The 17,098-nt window shown below is 59.8% G+C and overlaps 1 protein-coding gene across 5 annotated transcripts in view; it reads left to right on the forward strand.

The window, feature by feature from the left end:
* The window catches only part of NDRG4 (NDRG family member 4), a 42,507-nt gene extending 26,171 nt beyond the window's left edge, over nucleotides 1–16,336 (forward strand). For 2 of the 5 annotated variants that reach the window (XM_061138629.1, XM_061138627.1), the window contains exons 4-17: nucleotides 6,502–6,607; nucleotides 6,879–6,999; nucleotides 7,085–7,147; nucleotides 7,306–7,366; nucleotides 8,679–8,765; nucleotides 8,863–8,919; nucleotides 9,287–9,390; nucleotides 10,205–10,261; nucleotides 10,364–10,415; nucleotides 11,390–11,437; nucleotides 11,605–11,640; nucleotides 11,755–11,806; nucleotides 13,421–13,459; nucleotides 14,230–16,336. In XM_061138629.1, the coding sequence (XP_060994612.1) occupies nucleotides 6,502–6,607; nucleotides 6,879–6,999; nucleotides 7,085–7,147; nucleotides 7,306–7,366; nucleotides 8,679–8,765; nucleotides 8,863–8,919; nucleotides 9,287–9,390; nucleotides 10,205–10,261; nucleotides 10,364–10,415; nucleotides 11,390–11,437; nucleotides 11,605–11,640; nucleotides 11,755–11,806; nucleotides 13,421–13,459; nucleotides 14,230–14,384 (1,038 nt within the window). In that variant the 3' untranslated portion in view covers nucleotides 14,385–16,336. Of the gene's footprint in view, nucleotides 1–2,738; nucleotides 2,852–6,501; nucleotides 6,608–6,878; nucleotides 7,000–7,084; nucleotides 7,148–7,305; nucleotides 7,367–8,678; nucleotides 8,766–8,862; nucleotides 8,920–9,286; nucleotides 9,391–10,204; nucleotides 10,262–10,363; nucleotides 10,416–11,389; nucleotides 11,438–11,604; nucleotides 11,641–11,754; nucleotides 11,807–13,420; nucleotides 13,460–14,229 lie in introns of those variants that run through there. The other 3 variants (XM_061138630.1, XM_061138631.1, XM_061138628.1) reach the window with 3 other exon arrangements.
* The last annotated feature ends 762 nt before the right edge of the window (nucleotides 16,337–17,098 follow it).

Raw genomic sequence — 17,098 nt, forward strand, 5'->3', positions numbered from 1 at the left:
GGCCAAGGCCTGGATAGGCTTTTATCCTGTTCAGTCCCTGGCCTCAGGGGCCCAGCTAGTGGGGGAGGCAGAAGGACCTGGTCCAAGTTGTGACCCTGCCACGTGACCACCAGCACAGCCCACTACCTCATTCGTAGAGGCAGCTCAGACCCCGGGTGTTTGTAGGCTTGATGACGGTGCCCTCATCCCTGGGCTGACTGACTCGTGGCCACCAGAGCCAGACTGCCTCCGTGCAGCTCCTGCTCTGGGCCCTCTGGCTGTGTGATGTCGGGCAGGTTACAGGACCCCTCTGCGCGTCATTTTCCTTGTTTGTAAGGTGGATGTTCAGAGGACAAAATAAGGTAACGTGGCAAAGCATTTAGATGGGAATCTGGCAGGCTGGAGAGCTAAGGCACTAAGCGTTTACAACTCTTAATAATGTGACCTCATGGGACTTCACTCGTGGTCCGTTGGGTAAGATTCCACCTTCCAGTGCAGGGGGCTCGGGTTCAATCCCTGGTCAGGGAACTAAGGTCCCATGTGCCTTGGGGTGTGGCCAAAACTTTAAAAAATAAAAAAAGGTAATAATAATGTGACCTCAGACCAGAGGGCTGAGATGCCACTAAGCTACACTGCTTACTCACTGAGTTAGAGAATATACTTCCCTGTGCTTCAGATTCTTCATCCTTTCTCATACATAGGCTTGTGAAGATTATGTATTATCCTTGCAGCTACTTATGCAAGCAACTTCTCTGCTGTTCTCCCATTTAAGATATGATGGCTCAGAGCAGTTGACTGACTTGCCAGAGGTCACACAGCAGAGACTAGCAGGGTTTGGTACCAGGACCTGGGCCTGCCTTGTTCAGCCCCAACAACTGTATAACCTCCAGGGAAGAGACCCACAGTTTGGAGAAGCACACAGATCACCCCATTTCTCCCCTGGGCAGGCCTGGGGTCGGGTCTGTAGTGATGTATATAGCTTTTTATCATCTTCCTAGGACCTCTGTTGAGGAAGGCGCAATTCTTGTTTGATGGTTGAAGAAACTAAGGCACAGAGGAGTGAAAAAATCTTGTCCAAGGTCACCCAGTTAGTGGGTGGGAAAGTTGAGACTTCAGCTCAAATCTGGGGATTTGAAGCCATTGAGCTGAGCAGAATTGGGGGGTCATGGCTTGCAGTGGGTAGTATCTGAGGTCACCCAGGCCCAAGGGTGGAGAAGGCCACTCAGAGGTTCAGGTGGGCATAAGGCTGGATGGGGACCGCGGAGGGGCAGAAGGGATGGGAGGTCCCCGACCCTGCCCGTCTTCCGGAAGCAGACGGGAGGATCCCGTGGCAGGTCCCTGGACCAGGCTGTGCCATGACACACGGCCTCAACTGCCAGAGCACCTTCCTTTGCTGAAGTGGCTGCAGGGAACCGGGAATGTGAGCAGCACGTGAGGGGCTGGGGGCCGCCCGCTCCAGGCCCTGGGAGGGCACAGGCCCCCGCACTCTGCACCAGGCCCACATGGCGAGAGGTCAGAAAGGGGCAGAGAAGTTGTTGATGCTGCCACCCCCCCCCCGACCCCAGGCAGAGAACGTGGCCGGGAATTACATAGAGGGTGGGTACTGACCAGGTCACCAGGCACCCAGAGACGGGGAGGTGACCGCCTTCCCCCAGGGCAGCCGGCCAGCATGCACGGCTGTCCCTACAAGCTGGGGGGAGTGGCGGGTTCCTTCACCAAGGCGACAGAATGGGAGCACAGGCGCCCGCACCCCGCCCCCTCTCTGGCTCCTGCAGCTCTCAGTCCTTGGGCTCCCTCCTCTGCGCTCCTGCCTGGCCTATTTCCTCTCCTCTGTTCTCCTTTGCCTCCCGCTTCTCATCTGAGTACTCTGCCTGCCTGTCTCCAGCCAGCTCCTCACCCACATCCTGAGCCACCTAACCCCCAGCACCTGTCCTGCTCCCCAGACACTGGAGAACCAAGCCCCAGACTTGGTGTGGCTATGGGGAGATGGGCGTGGCCACGTGGACAAGCTGCCCCACCCCCACTACCCCCCCTCCTCTCTCTCCGGGGGTCCTCTGGCCTGGGTGCAGGATGAGGGTGACGGGAGGACAGAGCTGGTGTATACCTGCCACATCCCTGGTCCCGAAATCTCTCCAGGCCCCCTGGCCCCAGAACCCTCATTTCCCTTCCCCAGTGGGCAGGCACTGGGCGTACATGTGGGCAGAGTGGGGACTGCCCAAGGGGAGACCCTGGGGGTGGAGGAGGAACAGCCTCCCGGAGTAGGGTCACAGCCCAGGATGCCGCAGGCAGCAGTGACTCCCCACACCTCTCCTGGTGAAGGGATCCGGGCCTTTCTGATGTGGAGGCTGGGCTTGGGAGCCGCTCAGGCTCTCCCTGCTCCCACGGTATGGGTCGAGGGCTGCCTAGGGCAACCTGGCCTGCTCTGCTGTGAGAGGCTGATCTGTACCTGCCACCGGGCGCACCTCTGTGCGCCTCTCGTCTTCCTGGGACCCGGTGTGCAGCTGCGGCTCCGAGCCTCGGTGCGGGGGTGAGTGGGTTGCAGGAGCTGGGGACCATCCCGACTGATGTGTCGCTGGGGGTGGGAGGAGCAGAAGCCCGCGTGAGCGAGGACCTTGGAAGCCAATCGGAGCCAAGTTTTGTCTCCTGAAAGCCAATCCGGGAGCGGCTGCTCACAACGCAGGGAGGCGGGGCCAGTCCAGGCCCGGCCGCTCCCCATATAAGTGGCCCGCGAGCGGGGGCCCCACCATAGAGCCGCTGGTCTCCCACCCGCGCGGCCCCCTCCCTCTGGACTCGCGTGACTCAGGCCTTTGTTTGCCCTTTCTGGTCGAGGCGGGTGGCCTCCCTCGGCAAGATGCCGGAGTGCTGGGATGGGGTGAGTGAGGGCTCAGGGGGCCGCGAGGTCACCAGGGAGGCGGGGGCATGATCTGTCTCTGTTCGGCGGTGCTTCTGCCTTCAGTAGGCGCACCCTGGGGGGCACTGGGCAACATCAGCGGGTCCCAGGCTTCCTGGTGACCCTGGTCCGCTGCCTGGTTGCGAGGAAATGCTGTGGGTCCGCGGGGGAGGACGGGGAAGACTGAAATCTCTGCGGAAATCGAAAAGGGCTGTGACTTGTCTGTCAGTCCGTGTGGATGGGTGTGCGGGCGTGTGTGTATTCCACTGACTGTGCCCTCCGCCTGGCACGTGCCCAGCTCTGCCTGGCGCCTGTGACCCCTTCAACCCTGCAGAAGCTATTCCCTGCGGCGTCTGGGGGGTCCGTACCTGCAGCTGTCTGACCTCCTGACCCTGCGGGGGTTGTCATGGTTGTTTGGGGGGACTGCAGGCAGAAGCAAAGAAGTCTGGGTTGTGTGTGGTGTTAACTGGGCCGTCAGGCTGGGGTCCCTGCAGGGGAGGAGCTGAGAAGGGGGTCTCTGTGCTTTCTTTTCTGGGCATAGGAGGGCAACGCTGGGGCGATGAGCCAGCGGGGTAAGGGCCTGGAGGGGCGGAGTGGGACGGGGGCGGGGGCGGGGTGAGCGTGGGGAAACAGGACACTTCCTCCCTGGGGCAGCAGGTGCCCCGGATCCGTGCTGTTCTAACTCTAGGAAGGAGAGGCAGGGAAAGACCCACCCCTCCACTCCCCGGCCTGCCCTGCGGGGTCCAATAGCCATGGGGCCACCCCTGGCACCCGCACCCAAGCAGCGACGTCAGCGCCTCCCGGCCGCTGCAGACTCGGTCCCCTGAATTATTGATGCGGTTGACGGGAAGAATCCAACCAGCCCCACACATGCGCGTCCTGAAGCCGGAGTCGAAGGCCCCCCCCCCACCCCCCGCCCCAGCCCTCAAGGTCACGGATGAGGGGAGCGGGACAGGCAGAGAGGACATCAGAGCCCCCTCCCGGACTGCCGCAGTGCCCGGCGCTGGCGCCCACCTGGAGGCGGGGACTGGCTCTGACGTCACCGGGAGCCAATGAGAGCCCTCGGCCCTGGGGGTTGGGGGGCTCCGAGCGCGTCCGCCTGCGGCCCTTGGGACGCCCCTCTTGGGGACGTCTGGCCTGTATCAGGATGAATTGGATCTGAAGTTCTGGTTCGGAGCGGGTGCAGGGAGGTCGGCGGAGGGTTCAGCCAAGGTCACTGGGCAACCGGGCCGGCGCCCACGACGGCGCGCCCATCCCCAGCCCTTCCCGTTCCCTGGGAGCTGAGCCTTAGTGGGGCAAGCGCCGCGCTGAGGCTCGCCGCCCAGGGGTGATGGGGGTGAGTGAGGGCGGGGATGGGGACCCAGGCGATCACAGCGAGACTGGGAGGGGGCAGGCACCCCCTCACACACACACACACACACACACACACACACACACTTAGGGGCGGTGGAGAGCTGGGAAGACCCCTTCTTGGCCCTGACTTGTGCTCTGCAGGGCTAGAGCTGACCCCACTGCCGCAGGCAGCGCATTGCAGCTCTAGTTCCATGGGGGCCCTCTCCTGCCCCAGCCCCCACCCTCCATAGCACCATGCGTCCTTCCTGCCCCCATTCCTTGCCCTTCACGGAACTGAGCTCCTTCTGCCCACCCCACCCCCACCTCGTAGCACCTCCATAGCACTCTGCACCTCTCCTGCCCCCATCACACCCTCCATAGCAGCCTGGGTCTTTCCTGCCCCAGCCCCTATCCTCCATTGCACCGGGCATCCTTCCTGCCCTGCTCCCTGCCCTTCATAGAACCGAGCTCCTTCTCCCAGCCCCCTCCATGGCACCGTGCACCCCTCCTCCCCGCCCCCCCGCCCCCCCCAGAGCCAAGAGAGCATGGGCGGGGTGGGGGGGACGCGGCAGGGCCCCCCAGCAGGGACAGGCAGCTATGCGGAGGTGGTCTGCTCAGAAGTCTCTTGGATGGAGCTGGATCTCTTCCTCAGAAATAGCAGCCTGAGAGAGGCATCCCCAAGGCTCACCCTGCCATCTCTGAGCTTGACCTTGGGCAACTCAGTGCTCCTTGGCCAGCCTCAGTTTCCTCCTCTGGGAGTAAACAGAACGTACATGAAAAGTGCCTGGTCAGTGGTCAGTGGGCAGGAAGTGCTGCTGAGGAAGGACAGGCCTGGGCCCTGCAGGGGCTGCGGTGGACCCCCAGAAGCCTGGCTCCCAGGGTGTGGCCTTGGGCCCCAGGATTGACACCACCAGTCCTTCCCTTTTGGAGATAGGCCCAGGCAGTGATCCTCTGAGCCCAGACCCAAGAAGGCCGGTCACCTAAGGCTCCCCTGTCTTGTCGGAGGCAGAAACTTTGGTTCTCTCTGAATGTGAGTGTCCTAGCGTCCTTCAATTGGAGGAGGAAATGGCAACCCACTCCAGTATTGTTGCCTGGAGAATCCCAGGGATGGGGTAGCCTGGTGGGCTGCCATCTATGGGGTCGCACAGAGTCAGACACGACTGAAGCGACTTAGCAGCAGCAGCATCAGCATCCTCCATGTAAAAGGTGGGGAAAAGCACTCCTGTCTCGAATAACACCTGGCACACAGTAGGTGCTCAGTCACATGGTGATTCTCCTTGACCTCAGCCTGACCTCCAACTCCCCGGGAGGGACCACCCACCTCCTGCAGTCCCCAGGACTCTCCCTGGGAGGGCAGAGCTGTTTATTCAGCATTGACAGACCCTCTGGGAGTCTGCCCGTGAGTGGCCAAGAGGGACCAATTCCCAGAACGATCAGCCAGCAGGGCTCAGGGATGCGCCCACCCACCACAGCCCCCTTTCCAGGGCCAGGCATCAGCTCACATCTAGTTCTCCCTGCATCCCCATGAGATGGCTCAGAAAGAGGTGGTTGAAGCAGAGAGGTGTGTGTCCCACTCAGAGTCACACGGTAAGGGGCACAGGGGGTCCTGAACCTGCAGCCACCAGCTCCTGCTTCCTGAAGGACTGATGACCTGGAGCAGCAAGCCCAAGGGGTGGACCCAGGAGGAGCCCAGAGCGGCCGCTGCAGAAGGCCTTTGGGGGAGGGGATGGTGTCTAGCCCAGCTCTGCCCGCGGGAGGCCTTGGGAATCTCAGAGAGGCAGGGGCAAGAACCTGGGGGTGGAAACAGGGACAGCTGTGGGGGTTGGCAGCTGGGCTGGCCAGTGTGGGGTCTTCACCGTGGATTCTAGGTGGGCTGAGGCCCTTTTGCAGGGTTCTGAGTCCAGGGGGAACATGATGAGAGTGGGACTTGGTGGGGATGGCAGAGCTGACCCAGAGGGGCTGCAGTGAGATGAGGGGAAATGGGCCTCACTGGACCCTGGAGGGCTGAGTGCAGCCGGGCTGGGCTGCCCCGTGGGCTGGTTTGCGGAGGAGACTGGAACCTTCACGAGCAGCTCAGTTTACGTTGCCCCTGTGATGAACACCCATGGGGAGGGATGCGCCCTCTGGTCTGTCCTCTCTGGGGGCAGCTGGGGCTGATGAGAAGGGGATGTCCACCCTATGGCGGGGGGAAGGTCCCACCACAGGCCCAGCAGCCCCCAGGCTGCTCCCCAGCCTCGTTTCCCAGAAGAGCCAGGAGTGGGGGGCTGCCCAGAGGGTCCAGCGTGGTCTCTCCCCTCCAGGAACATGACATCGAGACGCCTTACGGCCTTCTGCACGTCGTGATCCGGGGCTCCCCCAAGGGGAACCGCCCGGCTATCCTCACCTACCATGACGTGGGGCTCAACCGTGAGTGTGCCCTCCTCTGCCTTGGGTCTGCCAGAACAGTGAGGCCCCCTCCCTCCCCACAAGGCCCCATGGATCCCCACTCACGATTAGCTCTATGCCTCCAGCCACGTGGGTCTCGGTTCCCCGCTGAACCATGAGGCTGATCATCACCTCTGCCTCGACCTCCCTCCCAGCATCCACGGGCCTCACTGGCCTGCCCATCCTCCTCCTCCCTTTCCCCCGCTCCCCCGGTCCCTTGGCTCAGCCAGAGCTGAGAGCTGTGTCTTTGCAGACAAGCTGTGCTTCAATACCTTCTTCAATTTTGAGGACATGCAGGAGATCACCAAGCACTTCGTGGTGTGCCACGTGGACGCCCCGGGTCAGCAGGTGGGGGCGTCACAGTTTCCTCAGGGGTAGGTACCGGGAGCGCCCGCCCCCAGCTTTCTCCAGCTCCCCTGCCCTCAGCCGCCCCCGACCTGACCTCCGCTGCACCTGCAGGTACCAGTTCCCCTCCATGGAGCAGCTGGCCGCCATGCTCCCCAGTGTGGTACAGCACTTCGGGTGAGTCCCTGCCCAGTCCCCCACCCCACCCCGAGCTGCCCACCACTGCCACAGGGCCAGCAGCTTCGAGCTGAGGGCTCAGGGCTACGGCTGGGTCTGCTCTGGATGGCCATCACGGGAAAAGAAACCCCTAGAGTGACCAGTATGCTCTGTGTCAGGTTCAAGTACGTGATTGGCATTGGAGTGGGAGCCGGAGCCTATGTGCTGGCCAAGTTCGCAGTAAGTCTGCCCACCACCACCCCCAGCACCAGCTAATCCCAGGACTGGCCCCCCCAGGGGCAACCCCACAGGAACTTTCTGTGTTCTTTCTTCCTCTCCTCCTCTCTCTGCTTCCTCTTCACTAAGGAAAGTCCTTTTTTCTTTCTTTCCTCCAAGGAAATTAGCTTAAAAAAAAAAGTTAATTTTTTTCATAATTTCCTTAAAACACTATACTCCGTAAGTTGCTTAAACCATTATCCAAAACCAACAAGCTATACAACTAACTAGCCACTAAGTAAGGGTTATCTTAATTCCTCATTCACTAATTAGAGTAATACTTAAACATGAATCATTTCTTAACCAAAAATTATACTTATGTTAAGTTTCAAGGTTTAAAAAAGTCACATTTCAGAAACATCATGTCAGGCAGGAGAAACCCACAAGCTTTGCATCTCTAAAAACAAAACCTTAATTTTTAGGACTCAAAGTATTTATTTCTTCAAAACAAAGAATAAAACAAAAAAACTGACCAAGAATTTTCAACTCCAGTTTCGACTGCAGTTCTTAACCACCTTGTTAACTATCAGTCATTCCCTGCCACCCCAGACAACCTTGACATGACCACAGTATTATATACTACCATTTTCTCCTAAACAGGGGCAGACAGTCGAACAGAAAACTACAATCTCTTTTACAATATCTAACACAGAACAGGCTTTGGAAAGTTAAGTTTCTTCACATCACTAGAGCTTTTTCTATGAAAGCAAAGAAACAGAATATTTTATTGAAGATGTTCAGTCCTCAGTGTTGCAACAGTAACCTCTTCAAGTGCAAGTCGCTCAGTCGTGTCTGACTCTTTGTGACCCCATGGGCTATACAGTCCATGGAATTCTCCAGGCCAGAATACTGGAGTGGGTAGCCTTTCCCTTCTCCAGGGGATCTTCTCGACCCAGGAATCAAATTGGCATCTCCTGCATTGCAGGCTGATTCTTTACCAACTGAGCTATGAGGGAACCTCTTCAAAGATATATTTAAAAGCTGAAAAACTGTGATATAGGCATAGATTCCAAATAAAAGGATTGTGAAAAGTTTCAGGTGGAGAGGAGGATGAGCAGGGCTGGAAGGGGCGCAAGTTCTCAGCTGAAGGCACTTGGTCATTGACTGCACCTTGAAAGCCCTTACAGAACACGTCCTCCTCTTCAGACCCTTACCACCCCCCCACCGCCCATGAGACAGGCAGGGTTAGAATTTTGCAGTCCGTTTTCTAGGTGGAAAGATTGGGGCTCCTTGCACCCTGTCCCGCCCCTCAAGCCCTGTCTCCCTGTCACGGCAGCTCATCTTCCCCGACCTGGTGGAGGGGCTGGTGCTGATGAACATCGACCCCAACGGCAAAGGCTGGATCGACTGGGCGGCCACCAAGGTGAGCGCGGTCCACCTGGAAGGGGGCGGAGCCGGGACGGGGGCGGGGCCGGGGGTCGTGCGAGGCGGCACTCACACTAGCCTCCGTCGGCCCGCAGCTCTCCGGCCTCACCAGCACTTTACCCGACACGGTGCTATCCCACCTCTTCAGCCAGGTAAGGGGGTGCGGGACGCCCTCATGCAGGAGTGGGGTGGCCGGGCTGGGAACCTCCCGAAGAGCCTGGTTGGGGCGGGGTTGGCGGGGGTTGGCGGGAAGCGGCAGTGGATGTAGCATCTGAGCGGAGCTGCAGCACCCCTGCCCTGTGGTCAGCCAGGAGACTGCGGCACCCAGGACTGGGAGGGGTCCCCTCTCCACTGAAGGTCTTGGGCTCCTCACGACAGTCTTGCTGTCTCCCTCTCCCCACCATCCCTGGGGGTGGGGCAAGGGCTGCTCTGCGATGCCCCCTGACGTCCCTGCCTGTGGCTCCCCTCCGTGCCCGCCGCTCACCGCCCCCTTCCCCCCGACCCGCCCCCGGGACCCAGGAGGAGCTGGTGGGCAACACAGAGTTGGTGCAGAGCTACCGGCAGCAGATCTCGAACGTGGTGAATCAGGCCAACCTGCAGCTCTTCTGGAACATGTACAACAGGTGTGGGCGGCGGGGCCGGCTGGCAGCACCAGGGTGGGAGGGCTCACACCGCTGGGGGAACGCTGATACAGCCGTCCGAGGGAGGAGGCGGGTCGCTGGCCGGCTGGCAGGAGCACAGACTGTCGAGCCTCCGATAGGGGTGACCTCTTGCCCAGGGCCACACCCCTGGAGGGGCAGAGGGCGAGCAGGGCTTGTCCGCTCCTGCTCCACCCCTGGCATCGCTGGCAGGAGCAGTGGGGGATGTGGGCGCCACCCCTGCCTCCACCACCCTGAGCCTCAGGGCTGACAGCCAGCCCAAAGTGGAGAGGAGAGGGGATGAAGGGCTCCGTGGAGCCCCTTGGGTTGGTCCGGCCGGCCGGGGAGTAGCCAGCACCTCCCACTGTCCTGTCCTTCCTTCTCTTTTTTCCTACAAATGTTTCTTGAGCCCCTGCTGTGTGCGTGGCACTGGAGATACACTGGGGTGGGAGAGGAGCCCCAGCCTGCCTCCCTCTAAGGCCCAGGACTCCCAGCGCAACGGCGGTCACAGCCCATGATGACAGCCGAATGTCAGAGCCACCTGGCATGAGCTGGGGAGTCTGGGAAGAAGTCATATGCGGGGGGCCTTAAGGCCCTTAGGTCCCTGACTCCCCATTTCACCAGTGGCATCCGTGAGGCTCTGTCTCACAGTCGAGACACCAGAGCGTGAGCCCCGAGTCTGTTGCCATGTGGAGGGACTGGGTGTGGCTGAAATACAGCAGGTCAGGCTCGGGGACACGCTCCAACACCCCGCCCCGGGATCCTGTCCTGGGATGCCCGCCTCTGCCTCCCCCTGCAGCCGCAGAGACCTGGACATTAACCGGCCTGGGACAGTGCCCAACGCCAAGACACTCCGGTGAGTGGCCCTCCCCCTCCAGCCCGCCCGGCCCTCGCACACACTGCCCCCCACCTCGCTCCGGTGCCCAGGCCAGACGGCCCTCTTCCTCTGTGCCTGCAGCTGCCCCGTGATGCTGGTGGTCGGGGATAACGCACCTGCCGAGGATGGCGTGGTGAGTGAGGATCGTGCCCTGGTGCGGGTGGGAGGCAACGGTAAAGGGGTCACTCGCTCCTGGCCAGTAAGGCCACCCCTTGACCCAGCCCCAGGAAGCCTCGGGGTGGGCAGTGGGTGCTGGGCTCCTCATCCCACTTCCCCCTGTCTTGCCATGCACTTCCGCCTGGAGCCACTCCATCCTTCAGGTGAGGGAAGCCTGGAGACAGGAGGGCCCTGGGGCCAGGACCAGGCCACTGATTCCCTCTGCCCACTCCACAGCAGCACAGCCCCTCTGCAGTCTTGATCCATTTTATGCCCAGAGACTCTCTCTCTTTTCTCTAAAATCTGATTCATTGGTTAGGAAATAATCTGTGAGCACAGGAGCACATACCCCTGTTACATTTGGGACCATGTGTCACCTCTCCTGTTGGAACTCTGACAGCAGACAGCCTGGGGGTTTCATGTCTGCCTTAGCACAGAAAGCTGGGGTTCAGGAATGCCCAGGGAGGCCCCCCCCAGCCCAGTGTGCACCCAGACTACCACGCACTCCTTGTGCCTGAGGACCGGAGGAGCGGGGGTGTGGGCTGTGCCTGCTGTCTTAACCCAAGCAGGGTCAGAGCTTCAGAGGCTTCAGGGTCTCCTGCTGACCTTCGGCCCCCCCTCACCTTGACCCTGACTCCTGGGGTCCCTGGCTTTCCCAGCCTCTCCCGCGGAGGTGGCCCTGGCTCCCCGTGAGGACTGGGCCCAGCCCCCAATCCACCAGCAGTGGTGAGTGGAACAGAGGGTCTCAGGCCCTCAGGAAGCCACTTCCAGATCCCCAGGGCCTTGACCTTTCCAAAGGTGCCCAAGGAGGTGCTGGCTGGCCTGTGTCTGCCTCCTGCACACCCTCCCTGTCCCCCAGCCCTGGGCAGAGAACCTGCCTTAGCACCTGGGGCCAGGGGCGCCCCTAATACCCTCAGGTGCCACCATGCTGAAGCTGCTCCTTGTCCCCAGGTCGAGTGCAACTCCAAACTGGATCCAACCACCACGACCTTCCTGAAGGTGAGGCCTCCCCCTCCCCACCATGGGCCCCGCTGCAGGGAGGGGTCCCAGCCAAGGCGGGAGCAGGATGGTGTGTCTGGTCAGGGGACCTGCCCAGGTTTGCGGGGGACAGGCAAGGTGTGGTGGGAGGTGGCCCCTGCTCAGTTCATCCCCTCTTTTCCCTGTAGATGGCAGATTCCGGGGGTCTCCCCCAGGTCACACAGGTGAGACTCTTGGCCCTCCTTCCATCCCTTACCTGGCCCAGGGTGGGCGGAACCTCCCCCCTCCCCGGATCCCAGGCTGCCAATCAGACCCTTTGCCTGTCCCTTGTCTTGCAGCCCGGGAAGCTGACTGAAGCCTTCAAATACTTCCTGCAAGGCATGGGCTACAGTAAGCGTACTCCCCTCCCCCCCCCCCCCCCCACCCCGGTGACTAGGGAGCAGGCAGCAGGTGGGCCTGTGAGCATGCGTCCTTTCCCAGGGCCGGATGCTGTGCCTGGGGACTTCTAGGGCATCTCCGCCTAGGCTGTTATGTTGGTGATCCCAGGCCAGGCCCTGCCCTCCTGTACCCTTAGAGAGGAAGGCTTTGGGGCGCTGTCCTCATGGCAGGACTGGGCCTGTTGGGGTGGGGGGCTCTTCTCCCAGCCCTAGGGGACCCAGGCCTGGAGCTGAATCCTGCCAGGGAGGCCTGCCTAGGGGTGTCATCCACACCATGCCCCCAGCTGGGCCTCCAGCACCGGAAAAGGGCTGGGAAGGTGCTGGATGGTGCAGGGGGCAGCAGAGAAGTAGGCTTGGAGTCTGGGAACTGGGGAAGGCACGTGAGGCCATCTGGATGTGAGGAGAGCTGAAAGCAGCCAAGCCTGGGGGCAGCAGATCTGAAGACCCCGAGGTCACAGGGGCAGTGGGGTAGGTGGAACTTGCTCCCTGCGGCCCCCAGCTTCCCCTCGTGCAGGGGTGAGACCCTGCTCCTGAGCCCCTTCTGCACACACACGCCCCTTTGATGACACAGGTGTATTCCCTGAGCTCCTCCCATCTCCCCCTTATGCCTGGCTCTCCTCCTGGAAGCAGACTTCCTCTCCCTGAATTTGTTTTCTTCCCCCTCAACTTCAGTCTCTGGAGCTTGTGTCTTGGGAGGACAGGCCTATAGGGAAAGAGGGTGAGGGGTGGGGGTCCAGCCAGGAATCGAACTCCTCCCAGCCTCCAGGGGACCGGGCCCCCCTGCCAGCCTGCCTGGGGACAAGTGGCCAAGCCCCACAGTGAGACCCAGCAGGGACACGGAGCCCTGGAGGTGCCCGGAGAACACGGCTGGGATGGGTGGGTAAGCAGTACTTGTTGGGGCTGGGACCTGTTCTCTGGGCCCCGGGAGGAATACCGCCAGGCAGCTCAAGAGCTGGGAAGATTTGAGAGATTGTACAGGCCTCTATCCAGGGCTTCCCAGGCAGCTCAGTGGGAAAAAACATCCACCTGCCAATGCAGGAGACCTGGGTTCGATCCCTGGGTTGGGAAGTTCCCCTGGAGGAGGATATGAATACTCGCTCCAGTATTCTTACCTGGAGAATCCCATGGACAGGGAAGCCTGGCGGGCTACAGTCCACAGGATCACAAAGAACCGGACACGACTGAGCACGCACGGATGGGCCTCTATCCACGGGGATACTGAGCCCAGTGGAGCAGTGAGGGTGCCAGGAAGAGGTTATAGTCCTCACGGGCCTTGTCGGCAGAGCCCCCAGGACTGTATCCCAGGCTGGAGAAGCGGAGGCGGATGAGTGCCCCACCCTGCTCTCTGGGCTCCTCGGGGCAGACTGACATCAGTGGCTCCTCCTGGGGCCGCTGCAGTAATGGGAGGGGGCGGGAGGGGGCTCCCTGAGGCGCCGGCCCTGCCCCCAGCCTCTCTGTGCCTGCCTCTCCTCTCCCGCCCATCTCAAGACCCGGCCGCGCCGGACCGCCTCTTCACCCGTGTTCTGTGTCTCCCCCACCCCGCCCCCGGCTCTGTCTTTTCTCTTAGTTGCGTACTTGAAGGACCGAAGGCTGAGTGGTGGAGCAGGTAGCCCCGCAGCCCCTCCCCTGATGCATGGATTCCCCCGCCCGCCGCCGTCGCCCCGGGCCCCCCTGCTCCTCCCTCTATGCAGCGCTGCAGCCAAGCCGCATCTTGCCGTGGAAACTTCTTGTGCCGCTTTTCCGTGGGCCCTGTCCCATTTAGGGCTCCGGAGTGGCCGGGCTTTAGACCGGTCATGCTTCTAGGTTCCCCGGGGCCCTGTGGCTTCCAGAGCCCTGGCAGTTGGAGCCAGAACCTCTCAGAGGTGTCAGCCCTGGGGTCAGGGGCAAGCCACGCCTGAGCTGGACAGGTGGCCGGCGGAGGTCAGGAAGGAAGCATTTGCTCCCTGCGAGTTTATCTCGCTTGTGTGACTCTGCATAATGGACTCAGGGCCGTCTGAGGCTACCACACCTTGCCCTTCTTTACAGAGCTGATCTCCTCCCGCCCGGCCCCATTGTCCTCCTGAGGGAGGCAGAATTAGAAAGAACGTCCCATCCTTTCCCGGGTTCAAGGACACGTGGTTGATCATCAGTTGCTGCCCCGCTGGGGCTCTTGTGAGGAGGGTCCTGCCGGCCCCCATGGCCCCGCCCTTGGGGCGCACTCCCTGTCGCTGGCGTTGCATGACCGTAGAGCCCTGGCTGCGGATGGGCCTCCGTGCCTCCGTCAGAAGAACGGGTCTCGCTGGCCGCTTTGCTTGCGTAAATCCTCCTCCCTTCTCCCACGTGCCCGTGCCTGCCCCGCCGGCCGGTCCTCACCCGCGGTGCCCTCTCTGTCTGCAGTGCCCTCGGCCAGCATGACTCGTCTTGCCCGCTCGCGCACCGCGTCCCTCACCAGCGCCAGCTCGGTGGACGGCGGCCGCCCGCAGGCCTGCACCCACTCGGAGAGCAGCGAGGGGCTGGGCCAGGTCAACCACACCATGGAGGTGTCCTGTTGAAGCCCCGGGTCCCGCGAAGACGCCCACTCGTCCCCCTTCACCCGCATCGACGTCCCACGGCCACCCTCTCGCGGCTCATTTCCCCTTTAGTTTATTTTTGTGAGGGCAAAGGGGGAGGAAATGGGGTTACTTCTCTTTTGTTTAAAAAGAAGAGGGGATCCGTCTAGATGCTGCAGCGGAACAGTCTCCAGATGGTTTGAGGGGCTCACTCCTCCCCACCCCATTCCCCTCACGCACCTCGTTAACTTGGCTGACTCAGTCCCTCTCTTCCGACTCCCCAAGGCCCCGGCACAGTGAGGGCACCTTTCCAGGGAGGGAAGGGGATTAGCTCAGGAAAGACTCAGAGTCCTCCTCTGACCAGGATCCAGGATAACATCCTGGGTCAAAGAAAGCATGGGTTGACCCCCTGGGCCAGGCAGGTTTTAAGATGGGGAGGGGATTTTGAGGTGGTGGGTGCTGGGCCAGCAGGAACACGGGGTCCAGCTCGCGCACTGGCGTGAGGACCAGGAGACAGCTCCTTTCCTCTGCAGCCCCAACACCTAGCGCGTCTGTTTTTCTTCTTAGCACCTATGACAGTCGTCTGAACAGCAGCCACAAGGGGGCGCTACTACCAGACAGCAGTTTTGCGGGTGCTCTCCCGGCAGGCCTGGTGCCCTAGGGCCAGGCAGGCAGGGGCTGAAGGGGGCTGCTTTGAACACGGAGACAGAACACGAAGGACCCGAGGGCAGGAACCCTATAGACTGTCCCTTCCAGCTCCACACTCGGCCACCTCCTGGCCCTGGCCGGTTGCTGAGCCAAGGCCCTGAGGCAGAACCTCACCTGGTCCTCTGCCTCCATAGGGAGCTGACTGGGGCTGAGGTTAAAGGCTGGGATAGCCTTTGAGTGTTGGGTGTACTAATGAGAACTTCGTGGTGACTGCTTTTGGAAGCCTGCACAGTGGCGGCTCAGAATTCCTATAGAGTTCCCTCAGAGACCCCCCTTTTTGCCCCCAGGTCCCATGGAGGACAACTCAGTAGCAGCGTGGCCAAGGTCACTAGAAATGTTTCTAGAGAGAGTTCTAGACAAGATATGCCAGTGTTTCACATAGGCACCACTGAGCAAGTTCATGTGGAGAAACCTGGTCCAAGGTAGTCCCACATCACTGTCCTAGCCAGGTGGAGGAGGCCTAGGCTGGGGCTTGCTGGCGCCCGGGTTGGGAGGTGACGTTTCCTGAAGTGAACAAGGGCCAGGCGGAAGAGCAAGGCTCTCCACACCCCAGCCCCTTCCTGTCACCCGAAGCCCAGCAGTGTGCCATATACTTCCTATCCACCCACCTTACCAGGTAGAATCTCCTGGTCCAGAAACCAGAAGCCATTTGTCTCTAAGCCTAAATCAATTGCCATAAGCCCCCAAATGAGCAAAGAGAAGAGGAGAGAGCAATGAAAAATGCAGGACTGTGGAGGGGGTTGGGTGCTTGTGGGGCTGAGGAGACACCTGCATCCACATTTCCTCTGCATATGTCACCCCCTTCTATACTCTTAAGCCATTACTCTAGACTGCTCTAGAGCCCGTGGAGTGTTAGTCTGTCCCCAGTTCTGTTCACTCACGTGCTTCCTCTGAATATCGAATGTGACTGTTTGAAAGCTGGTGGAATTAATCCCTTACTGTAGATAGCGCTGTGAATCTTGGATTTCTTTTCTGTGTTCTTTCAGATGAGATATCTATAAATATCTATACATTATATATATGTATATTGGGTACTCCCACGTGTGGCTTTCCATCGGAGGTTGTGTCTTCTTTGGTCAAAGTGAACTTTTAATGGAATTATTTTCCTCTCTGTACAAAGTGAAGAGCCTACTCTTGTGTATTCTGGTGGCTGATGTCCTGAGACTCTTGAGATGACAAAATGTAAAACAAAACCCCTTGTCAACGTAGAAAGACTTAACTGTGCTGAAAAACTAATAAAGTAATAAGAAGAATTTGAGTGTGGTGATATTATGCCCATCGTGAGAAGCTTTGAAAGAGAAAGAATAAGCTGGTGAGGCTGCTGCTTCCTGGGTTTTAGGTGGGGTTGAACGTGTAGAGTGAAGACAGGCATTTCCATCCGTCTCTGTATTTCCAGATCTTGTCACATTCCACAAGGCAGATATTAATTATCCTAGTTTCACAGCTGAGAAAACTTAATTTGCCCTAATAAGAGACCAAAGTGGGAGCTGACCGTGGCAGTAATTGACTTCAAAACCAGCTCTGTAATCTCTATGTTCGCTGCCTTTAATTTCTTAAATTTAACGACATGCTGTTTCCCCGTGTTTAACCACCATTTCTGATTCATTCACTATCCTGCTGTTTGTCAGCTACTAAAGAAGTAAGTAAATAAAAGCAAACCCCTCCTTCTGCTCTGCAGAAGCAAGACAGGGTCTGTTCTAGTTTGGGGAGCCCCGCCCACTCCCCACGAAACTGCGCAAACCGCTCTATTCGCGCTCCCAGTCGACCTCTCGCGAGGCCTTCCCTTCGCATGCCTCCAGAACCAGATTCTACCTCTGCTGTCACAGACCTAAGTAGGGAAGCTTTGTGCCTGGCTCAGACCAGGCTCAAGGCGGCAAAAGGACACGCCTTCATGCACCCAACCGCACGTTTTCTAAACCCAGCTGCGGACACTTGGCCTCAAAGATGTTTTCAGCGGGGATGATATCAGTTCAGTTCAGTTCAGTTGCCCAGTCGTGTCCATCTCTTTG

This window comes from Dama dama, chromosome 4 (genome assembly GCF_033118175.1).
Source record: "Dama dama isolate Ldn47 chromosome 4, ASM3311817v1, whole genome shotgun sequence".
NCBI lineage: Eukaryota > Metazoa > Chordata > Mammalia > Artiodactyla > Cervidae > Dama > Dama dama.